At 40.5% G+C, this 10,778-nt stretch overlaps 1 protein-coding gene across 1 annotated transcript in view; it reads left to right on the top strand.

Annotated features, from left to right (window-relative positions):
- dipk2ab (divergent protein kinase domain 2Ab) overlaps positions 1-9,068 on the top strand; it is a 31,878-nt gene extending 22,810 nt beyond the window's left edge. The window contains 2 exon segments of the mRNA XM_086151111.1: positions 2,634-2,937; positions 6,640-9,068. Coding sequence (XP_086007237.1) covers positions 2,634-2,937; positions 6,640-6,986 — 651 coding nt within the window. The 3' untranslated portion in view covers positions 6,987-9,068.
- Positions 9,069-10,778: the final 1,710 nt, after the last annotated feature.

Consider the following 10,778-nt stretch of genomic DNA (forward strand, 5'->3'; position numbering starts at 1 on the left):
CAGTACTTCTCAGGTCAGTATAGATAAGCTGCAGTGGACAGAGTATTGGGTTACCTCCCTCCACCCCCCAATTCATCGGTGTAATTGTTGCAGAATTACTAATTTCCATAAAGCTGAGAGCGAATGATTGGTGGGAAAATGTCAATGTGTTTGACTTCATGGCTTAGTTGAGTGTAACTCCATTCTTCTGTATCAAAATGATCCCAGAATTATATAAAAAGAAGCTTTAACTGTAAGACACCAGATATTGACACAGCTGAAAGAGCCCTCCATAGAATGATCAACAGCTTGCATTTACAACCTGCAGATGAGGGCTGAACCATCTACTAACAGATGTTCACTGTCTGCAAGTAGCCTTAGGATGTTCATCCTTATCCTGCCTCTTACACCTCCAAACATCCAATCTGCTGCTGTTCTACTTTTGCGCCTTTTTCTTCAGCAACCTGACAACAAAGAAAGAGATGTTTAGCAGGCAGGCCTTAGCTGGTTTATTTTCCCTGTCTACTCAAGCAGAGAAATGAAAGACACTCTGTTTGTCTCTTCTCTTTGCTTCCTCCATCACATTCTCTGACTTTTCCTGTCTTGTACTCTGTCCCTCACCCCTAAACCACTCTTCCCATCTATCTGTCCACCCTGCAAGGATGAGAGGATGGATGGATGGATGGTGTTTTTACAAATCCAGTTTTGCAGTTACATTGAACAAACTAGGTTGTGTCAACAAGACCAAGAGCTGCTTGGATTTGCCGCATCAAAATATGATGTGAAGTTTATTGTGGGTCGAGCTAATGTGTCTGTACCAACTGCAAACGATAGATGGAATTATCTTCTTGTCCTAACTGTCTCTTGATTTCAGACATACACCATTTTCCTTTGTATTATTCATTCCACCACTGGCATTTCTGACTTGTTTTTCTTGCACATTTTCTTTAACAGAAAACATAAAAAAGTTATTGTGACTGAACCTTTTGAGGGTAATGTGGCATTAAACAGTTGTACAACTGAGGATGACTTACTCTGATGGGTGGTCGGAAATTGGAAGGTCTTTGTTGATAGACTTTTGCCCAGCCCTTCATTAATTGGGTAGCTGCAAGGAAATAGATTTAACAAAGACTGGAGTATTGTTGTTTTTTGTGCTGGAACTTCTTCTAAATGTAATATTGTAACTCAATATTTTGTACACCATTCATTTGGAGTCTCATAATCTAAATGAATGTCTATCTGCCATGATTTCTTCATAAAGGCAAAAATGTATACATCCTTAGGGTAATGACATGTTCAGAACTGTTCTGTCGGATTTCTTTGAAGGTGTATATAGGTTGCGCCTTAAAATAAAGCACCTGGTTCCTTTGCAAGTTATGCTATATCATGAAAGGGAACCAGATGTTTTAATCTTCAGCACTCTTGCCTTATTAAATCTTTTTAAAGAAATGTTATAAAGGAATACAATGCCAACATAGTTTGGTGTCCTATATAAAATTACTCTTAATAGTTTGCATCGACAGCATCGACAGCAATAGCATCGACATGTCACTTAATTGAATTTCTTTGTCACACACGCTTTTAGATGCCAGGCCACTGTATTTGTCTTATGGCAACTATCAGATGGTAATGAGTTGTATTTCATTAGATTGTGAAGTGGAGTTTACATGCACAGTGGAAAAAAAAAAAACGTACTCTAAAGATGCTGAGAGCAAGTGAAATATCCACTGTGAGACACAGTAGTCTTATTAGTTTTCACTATACCGTCTAATGCTGCAGTGTGACCTTAGCCATATACATGATATCCTGGGGTTCCAGAGGGCTACTGATACCAAGAAAAATTATGAGTTGTCCTGGTTCTCTATCAGTTATCAGTGTTATTGCTGCCGAAAAAGGCTTTTTAGCCATTGTTATACGGGTATTGCTGGGTATTATTATGCACAAATACAGCCTGGGTGATTATGTCATTGTATTCTGGCAATTTGTTTACTTGTTTTGAGTTCATAATGGGCAAGGACAAAAGCAAGATTATGAAAGAGGGTGAGATGCCAAGGCTTGTGGGGGGAGGATATACAGAAGCTGCTGTCAAAAAAAATGCAGTTTTTAAGAAAGATCGAGTTGTTGTGTAACATCAATAATTACACATTTCTGCTAGTAGTATTTATTTTATATTTTATCTGTTTTAACATGTAAAACATTGATGTTGTCAGTATGCACAAACTTGAACTTGGTTCGCCAACACCACACAGTAGATGTAATCACCACTATTTTATCACATCATTTGAGGGTTTCCTACTAACTGCTGCTACCACAAATCACCTCCTATTAGTTCTCTGAAATCACTGAGCACAGGAAGTGTACATCAGCTTATACCTGTAAGGCTTCAACAAAAATTGGCTCTTAGTTATTTAATCTGTTGTATTCAGTGCTGGCTGTGTTTCATTTGATCATGTGGCAGTTTTTTTTTACTGTAGTGCTTAGAATGGGGTCTCAAAATGAGACACCTTGCGAAATAATGTATTGGCGTGTTTAAAAAAAAAAAGATTTTCCCCATCTTTGTGGGGAAAAATTAATTTATGCGTATTTACTGACCATAAAAATGTTCAATCTATATTGTACTCTCTGTATTTCTGTTTTTGTTCTTTCCTTTCTAGAGCTTTCCATCAGATGAGGGCTGGCCTTTCGCTAAGTACTTGGGAGCATGTGGGCGCATGGTGGCAGTCAACTACGTGGGTGAAGAACTGTGGAGCTACTACAACGCACCCTGGGAGAAGAGGGTCGACTTGGCGCGTCAGCTGATGGACATTGCAGAGCAGCTAACCAACAATGACTTTGAATTTGCCCTGTACCTGCTCGACGTCAGCTTTGATAACTTTGCAGTCGGCCCACGTGATGGAAAGGTCATCGTTGTTGATGCCGAGAATGTTCTTGTGGCAGACAAAAGACTAATTAAGCAGAGTGAGTGGTGCCATTTATCCTTAATGGAACACATATAATTTATTTGGTACATCTTCATAGAACTCCGAGCCTGGGTCAATTCCTCATTTACCATGACAATTTATCTTTTCTCAGAGGCATACATGCATGTCAAGCTAAAGCTGCCCCAGAGATATGATAGAAGAAACACAATGCTATAATGATTCTATAATTTATAGAAAAGCATTTATCAACTGTAACCAAGTGATGCTGGTTTATTTATACAATGGCGGTCGGTTATTCTCAATGACTTTCAGGTATCACTTTTTCATAACAGTAATTAGTCTGTGTTTTTTCATCCTGTCAAATAAGTTATTGAAGTTACTGTCATACTGACCAGCGCTTGGATTCTTGAAAAAAGGCTCCACACTGTCAGCCCTATGATTGCCTATTGTAGCTTATGAAACTGTAGCTGAGGTTCGAGGAAGGGTCTCAAGGGGCAAGTGCTGCTGGCAAATGTGCACATCCACAAAGTCCCATCACTAAGAATATACTTATCCAGCACCCCTTCTGCTCCGACGCAGTCATACCGATCAAAGCAAAGATAGTTCAGATAACGAGCAATCTCCGATGCCCCAGTTTTTTCGCCTCTCAAAATAAACCCCTTAACAGGGACAGTGAGAACTGTACTCCACACACTAAAAATGTGGCGGTGCCCTTCCCTTCAGTTCTTTTGGCGGGGCGTACTGAACAAGAATGGGGACCACCCATCACGTAGTGTCATATTTTTCTAATTCCTTATCAGGGACACTTTGATTGAATGTATTGAATATATTGACTAAACAATTCAACTTTTTGAGAAATGAAAGGGGCCAATAGAGGAAAAGAATCTGATCATGCAGAATAGAAATAGATCATTCTGAAAATGGCTTTCTGCCTTTGGATACAGTGTAGTAGCTTAGTTTGTCTTATCGCAGAGTGATAACTGTATCATAGATAGCCATTTATTCATTATTTAGAATCCATATGAAAAGTGTCAGTAGAAAGTGTGTGGCTGCACAAATCAATATGGTGTGTTCTTCAATAGGTTCAGGTTCTACCCATTTAAAATGTATAGAGAATTAATAAGTGGCAGTCACTGTTGGTGTTGTTACTGGCCCCCACAATAAATCAGTGTATGGTAAGCACTGGTGGTAACAACTTACTATTCTCGCATCTTACAATAGAGAGATTATGGGCAGACGTTTGGTGATAAAGGCATGAAGACTGCCTTCCTTGTCGCTGAGGTCCAGAGTAATTGCCACTTTATATCATCAATCAACTCCCCTCATGTTTGAAGTCATATTTTTCTGGCTGATTATAATGTAGCACAGTGTAAACAATTTAATTTTTGATAATGTTTTCTCAGCCCTGCAATTCTGACCTTTTGGTCACATACAATAATTTCCATATTTTATGTATTATCGAAAAATAATGGACCATTCCTCTAAAATATATACTATATGAGTAGTGTATGAGTCAATACCACATTAGATGTATCACATACTAAGGTTGCAGTCCAAGATGTGGTTGTACCCTGGAGTTACACTCCTGTGTCTTTATGCTTGCCTTATAACCAATTATTGCATTCTCAGTCCTGTCACAGAGGGCCATTGCTGGTCTTGAAGCACAATCTTGTTTGAGACCCTTGGCCTGGCAGACACATTTAGGGGATGAAATCTCAGCTGATGACCCTGTTCATTCAGTGATCAGGCATCAAGTATATCTATGCACGCGTGTGTGCAGGGCAGTGAGTATGATGGGGTCACTGTGATGTGCTGGCAGCAGCAGTATATGGGTGTAGTAAAACTCTCAAGCCCCATGTGCAGAGAATTCAGTCTGTACAATAATCAGCCCCAAATTGCAAACTTCCAAGTCTTTATGAATCCTCTGTCGAAATGGAGGGCAATTGATTCGTAAACCAAACCGATGTGAGGAGAATTCAACCATACCACCCTCTCTTCTTCTCTTCTAGGGCTACCATATTGATACAGCATGGTCAGTTTGATAAAACCAACACCATTTGAGTGGCACCATGTTTACACAGTCCAGTGGTGCAAAAAGAAACTGTTCCCCATCATTGACTTTATAGCATTTATGGATGGTTTTACCCTCGGTGATTTTTGAAACACATACCATATAATGTAACCCTCAGTTTTTTTCGTCAGGAGCTGACATGCAGGCGTCTGCATAGAAAGCAGCACTTGAGCAGTAGGGTTTCAAAAGAACGCAGACCATAGCAGGTGTGTGTTTTTAAAAAATAACATAGTTTTAACAGTGCAACATTTGGCTATAGTGACAAATATTTCCAAGCCAAGGTCAATTCTCCATGTATGCCTAGAAAGAAAGAGGAGCAAAAAGAATGTACTAAATTCCAGAGTTTCCTAGAAGGGAACGAGAACGAGTAAACACAAGAAGTAGCTAGTCGGCCCAACTTATCCATACAACGTGCACTTCTCTTCATTTGAATTGGAAATCATTTTGTCTGCTTTGGAACCACTCATGTTTTTTTACATGGAATCATCAAAGGGAACTGAGGTGAAAGTAAATCGACCAGACTTTTGCATTTAGTTTTCTGTCAAAGTTGCTTATTTATTTATTTCTTTTTTTTTTGCTCACTGTACTCTGCTTTGACCTTGAAAAGAGCCTCTTCCTCTTTTTAAGGTAATATGCGTGTGTTTGCTTGATGGCTGCTGTGTCGAGTGAACAAGAAGGACACTCCCCCTGATGCCATCTGTCAATCAGTACAAAGATGTGATGCATTGGCAAAACAGAAACATTAATTGCTTTCACCTTGGTGTGTGTGTGTGTGTGTGTGTGGCGTGCGTGCGTGCGTGCGTGCGTGCGTGCGTGCGTGTGTGTGCGGACACTGGTGGAGTGCAAACACAGTCATATCCATCTTGATAACCTAAACTGATTGATGTTGATGTGCCCCTCCTTTTTGGTGGGTCACATGGTCCCTGTTCTAATAGGGCAGCATTGGATGTTTGATTGAGTTGCTCTGATAAGCAGGCGGAGATGTGTATTAACTCTGACATGCAGAGTATGTGTCACGCATTCTCTGGGTCCAGCCCTCCCTTTTCCACAATAACCCATCTTTGTGGGTTATTTCCTCGGCCCTTTTTTTTTTCCTCAGCCTAGTTCTCATTAAGAAAAAATGAAACATGAAATCAGTGGCAGAAATAAGGTTTTATTTGCTCAATAATACGGAAAAGGGGTTCATTTATTCCAAATCAAATGGTAGATTGGTTTGTTTGTGTATTGAAAAATTATTTCCTCCTGGTGCTCATGGCATGCCAAAATATCTCTTTGGTTCTCTCAACTTCTGGTCAGGTTCATATTCTGTTTAATTACTTGAACAGTAGTGGGTCAAAAAAAAAACTTGTTTTTTCATTTATTTTCTTTCATGTGCTAATCTCTCAAAAACATCCAAGTTCCCATGGTCTGGCCAAAAGTGAATTTTATCTGCTGGTTTGTCAGCATAACTGAAGCATATAGGAAGGACTATGTATCCCTAGACATTTTTTCTATCCTGTAAAAAAAAAAAAAAAAAAACAGGCCTTATTCACTCTGTAAAAGATGTTTATGACCAAATAGGTTTCAGTTTTTCAATGACTGATTTATATTGTAGTTGTATATTGTGACTCTTAAGTGATGTATATTATTATGCCATCCTAATTTAACTGAATCTCTGTCTCTCCACAGACAAGCCAGAAAACTATGACATCTGGTATGAGAGCCGTTTCGAGGAGTGTGACAGGGAGGCCTGTCTGTCTTTCTCCAAGGACTCCCTTTGTTCTAGGGTCACAGTAGACCACAACTACTATGCTGTTTGCCAGAACCTATTATCACGATATGCTACGTGGCGAGGCACCACTGGAGGTCTCCTCCATGACCCACCTGCCCACATAGCCAAAGATGGACAGCTTGAGGTGCTGTTGGATGAGTGCACCAAACCCAAAAAGCGCTACGGTCGCTTCCAGGCGGCTAAGGAATTGCGAGAGTATCTAACACAATTAGCTGCCGCTTCTTCCTCAGCTGCAGCGAGGTAATTAATGGAGTTGGCGTGAGCCTGACGCACTGAGAGACTGGATCCTGTACTCGCAATCTGTGAACTTTGAGATCCCGGTTCTTGTACACGATGTCATTTGCTCTCCTTTGCACAGGAGCCGGAAAGCAATGGAGGTCTTGCATCAGGAACTGTAAGAATCCAACTAAAAAAAAACAGTTTTATTAAAGGTCCATCTTCTACCTGACTTTGCTCTTGTCTGGAAAAAAAAGAGGGAAGTACCAAGAAGTTGTATTTAGAGCCAGGTTAGAAATGCGATAAAACCAACCTATCCCCCGCTTAAGAGTGGGCTCACCATCTATGGGGTATGTGGGGCAATGAGAAAGGGCTCTGAGAAATGCATTCTTTGCTGGACTGAGGCTAATGCAGTGTGTCCAAGCAACTACAAAAGCAGCAATGTCGCACAACGCTGTCCATATCTGTTCTGTTCACTCCACATTTCCACAGAACTGTTGTTTTATAAAATTTAATCTTTACCGCGGTTAAATTTTGCCCCCAGGAACTCTTGTTTCTTTTTGAATTATTTTCATTTTTCTGGGCTGACATTATGTAGATTGGTACGTTTACGTTTTTTGCTGTACCGTGGGTTTTTTTTTTTCTCTCTCCCTGTGGCTTTGCTGCAGGAAAGGAGGTGGCATGAATCTCCTACTGTCTGGCAGTGAGGAAGGCTAAACTGCAGCCGATAGACGAGGTAGACCCTTGACAGCTATACAAGTCTAATTTCTCGCTGCTCTATCAATCATTCAATTTGCAGGTTCCATGACAGTTGCAATCATCATTTTTATGCCCCCGTATTTCAATAGGAACCAGCGAGAGTATTTACCGCTGCATGTTGGTAACAAAATAGGATAAACAGTGGTGGTGTCTTGATGCAGACATACTGATACCAAAGAGGCTATATTTAATATTAAGAACCCTTAACAGTACAAAGTGGCAGAACCTTTGCTCCCAATTCCTATTCAGGAGATTTCAATCAACCTTACAGTCTCATATGTGCTGGCAAACTCTTATAGGGATTTTCCTCCAATAATCAAATCACGAGATAAGTTCTCTCGCCATCAAATTATACCCCTCTGCTTTATCAAACTCTCTCTTTATTGATTTAAACGGGGTTTAGTTAGACTGAGACAAACATTCCTTTGTCAAGGTCAAAAGATCTAGGCTTGAGGAGTCAGACTGAAGGAGTGAGTCCTCCGAAGACGAGTCAAAAACTGAATGGAAGGGGCCCCTTGTATCAGATTGTATTTAACCTCCTGTGTCTGATAAATTGCGGAGAGTCATCCCAGTGTTGGGTGCTTTAAATGCTGTCTAGCAAAATGTGAAAGAAGGGAACACAGACATCTGACTTCGTCTACAACTGATTGCAGTCCTGATATTTTAATTTCTGAAGCATCGGAATGCTGCTGAACATTTTTGCGCCACTTGCCGACTGGGTTGATTTTACAGTCAATGGACCAAAGGACAGAAGTATTTTGCAAATGTAGGCTCATTTTGTAATTAATTTTAGAGACATTTCATTCAGATGACTTGGAAAAAAAGAAAAAAAAACTCGAGCTACCGCTTCATATGTTTTTTGTAAATCATCAGTTTTGATGTTTGGAATCAGATGCTAAATGCCCAGTGGAGTGTTGTGTAGCACGGTGAATGCGCAGCAAACAGTTAGACGAGAGCCTCTCCATCAACGGGGGAAACGAGAAAGCACAGCAGTAGAAAATTTCACCTCCTTAGTGACCCGAGGAGGCAATTTGACCGGTGTCAGTATGGAAAAGCAATAAAGAAAAAAAGTTTGGCTTATGGATTTGAATGTCCCAACTCTATTTGTTGTGTTAGATATATTTCTGTTTCCCCTGTCTGGAGAATGTTAAACCTGGAGGGATTTGTATGTGCATATCTAACTGTCCACTTTTGTACTGTAATTCTTTCTTTGGAGTATTATATCAGCATTGTCTGATTTTTCCTGTGCCTTTCATTCAAAAGTTGTATTGACAACTTTAAGTGGGTTTAAATATTAAAATAAATGAAGATAAATATAAATATATATATATATAGATATATACATCTAAAATGTGTGTGGACTCTTGTCTTTTTTCCATTATTATTCTCATCTAAACAACAGTTTATTCGGTTGAATTTAGGATTCACGGTGGTATAGCAGGTCAGCAGCATTGGCCAGTTTTAATTTCTTTTCCATAAGTCTCCTCTGGTTTTGATCTGTCATATTTTCATCTCTCCTCTCACTTGGAGCATATCTATATCTTTCTCCTCATTTGGATTCCAGCCTAGAAGTTCCGTTTGTTGTGCTCTCACATCAAGAAGGATGCACGCTTACTTTAATCCATGTTTTGTGGATCATTTTTGGCTGAGTGGAAATTTGTGTGAAAATTTTACAAGGGAATTAGTTTTTAAGAAGCCATACAACAAGGGGGAGTTTTGATTTTAGAAAACACCAGCCAGACTTATTCATCATCTCACATCCGATGTGTGTTTGTGCGTGCGTGTCTGTGGTTGTTGTCTGTTCAATAGCTTGCGATCATGGAAGACACCGGTCACGGAAAAACCTAGGTTGAGACAAAGCAGAGCTTAAACAGGAACCAAAATTAGAAGCTACATGACTGACACTGTCACTTCATGGTCTTTTCTCCGCCTCTTCTCCTCTCCTCTGTAATTGTGCTTCTCTTTGACACACCCGCTGGTTTGTGTGGAGAGCTGATCTCACAGTCATTGTGGTGAATGCTGTTTAGCTCTTTTGCACTGTAGCCTCACTTTGCCGAGTTGATGAATGGCTTCAGGCTTGGCTGGCTGTAAGAAAACACAGCAGAAATGAAAGGGGCACCAGGCAACTCCACTTCTGGCCTCCAAGCTTAGATATACATGTGATAGTTTTCAAGGTGCAGTCGCCAGAGACTTCATACATCGGACATAGACGGAAATTGTGTAGTACGGCCTGGAAACAAAAGACCGCTAGAAATGATGCCGTTTTGGGAGTAAATCTGGAAATGCTTGAAAGCAAATGGTACCGAACCGCATTTCCTTACTCTGTTATCCTATTTGCCATACCACAAGTGAATTTCCCTCCATAAATTGCCAAATTGTCAGACCCACAGCGGAGACAGCAGATGCTTATTTTATTTTTTGCATATTGTGTTTTGGAGCTTTGCCTTTTCTACCCAAAGGAGGCTTGAGTATTGTGGCAGTTCATCTGCCAGGTTGGTGGAGGGGGGGGTAGGTAGCATTACAAACAGGTAGAGCGTAATTGTACTGTCTGACATTTGACTGCCTTTGCCATATCAGCAAGCACTTTGCAAATCCAAAGCATTTTGAAATCCACCCCCGAATTCCAGCTTATCAGCACTGGGTGGTGGGGGGAGGAGGAGGTGGTGGTGGAGGTTTGGGGGTCTGAAAGGCAGAGGTGGATGGCATTGTAGAGTGTTCCACAACCATATTATTGAAATCTCTATGACTTTAGTCTCGCCTGTCACATTCCAAACCTGGCAAACTGCTGATATCTTATTCGGGTCATAAAGTGAAAGTGAGGAGGTTTGAGTGAGCGAACACCGTATGTTAGATTACAGCAACAAAGGTGGATGAGAAATGAGCAACAACAACAAAAAGTTTCCCGGTAGCTGTTGCTCAGTGAATGAGCTGCAAAGTCTATTTCATGCTCTAGCAAGCCTTAGGCTGAGGGAGACATTTTTAGGACAAAATGACCTATATATTTTTTTTGAAGGGGCGGGGGGGGGGAGCTTGATTTGGCTAGTAAGGTGGGTTATGAATA

Source organism: Fistularia commersonii, chromosome 8 (assembly GCF_037954325.1).
Source record: "Fistularia commersonii isolate RoL2024-O1a breed Wild chromosome 8, RoL_Fcom_v1.0, whole genome shotgun sequence".
Taxonomy (NCBI): domain Eukaryota; kingdom Metazoa; phylum Chordata; class Actinopteri; order Syngnathiformes; family Fistulariidae; genus Fistularia; species Fistularia commersonii.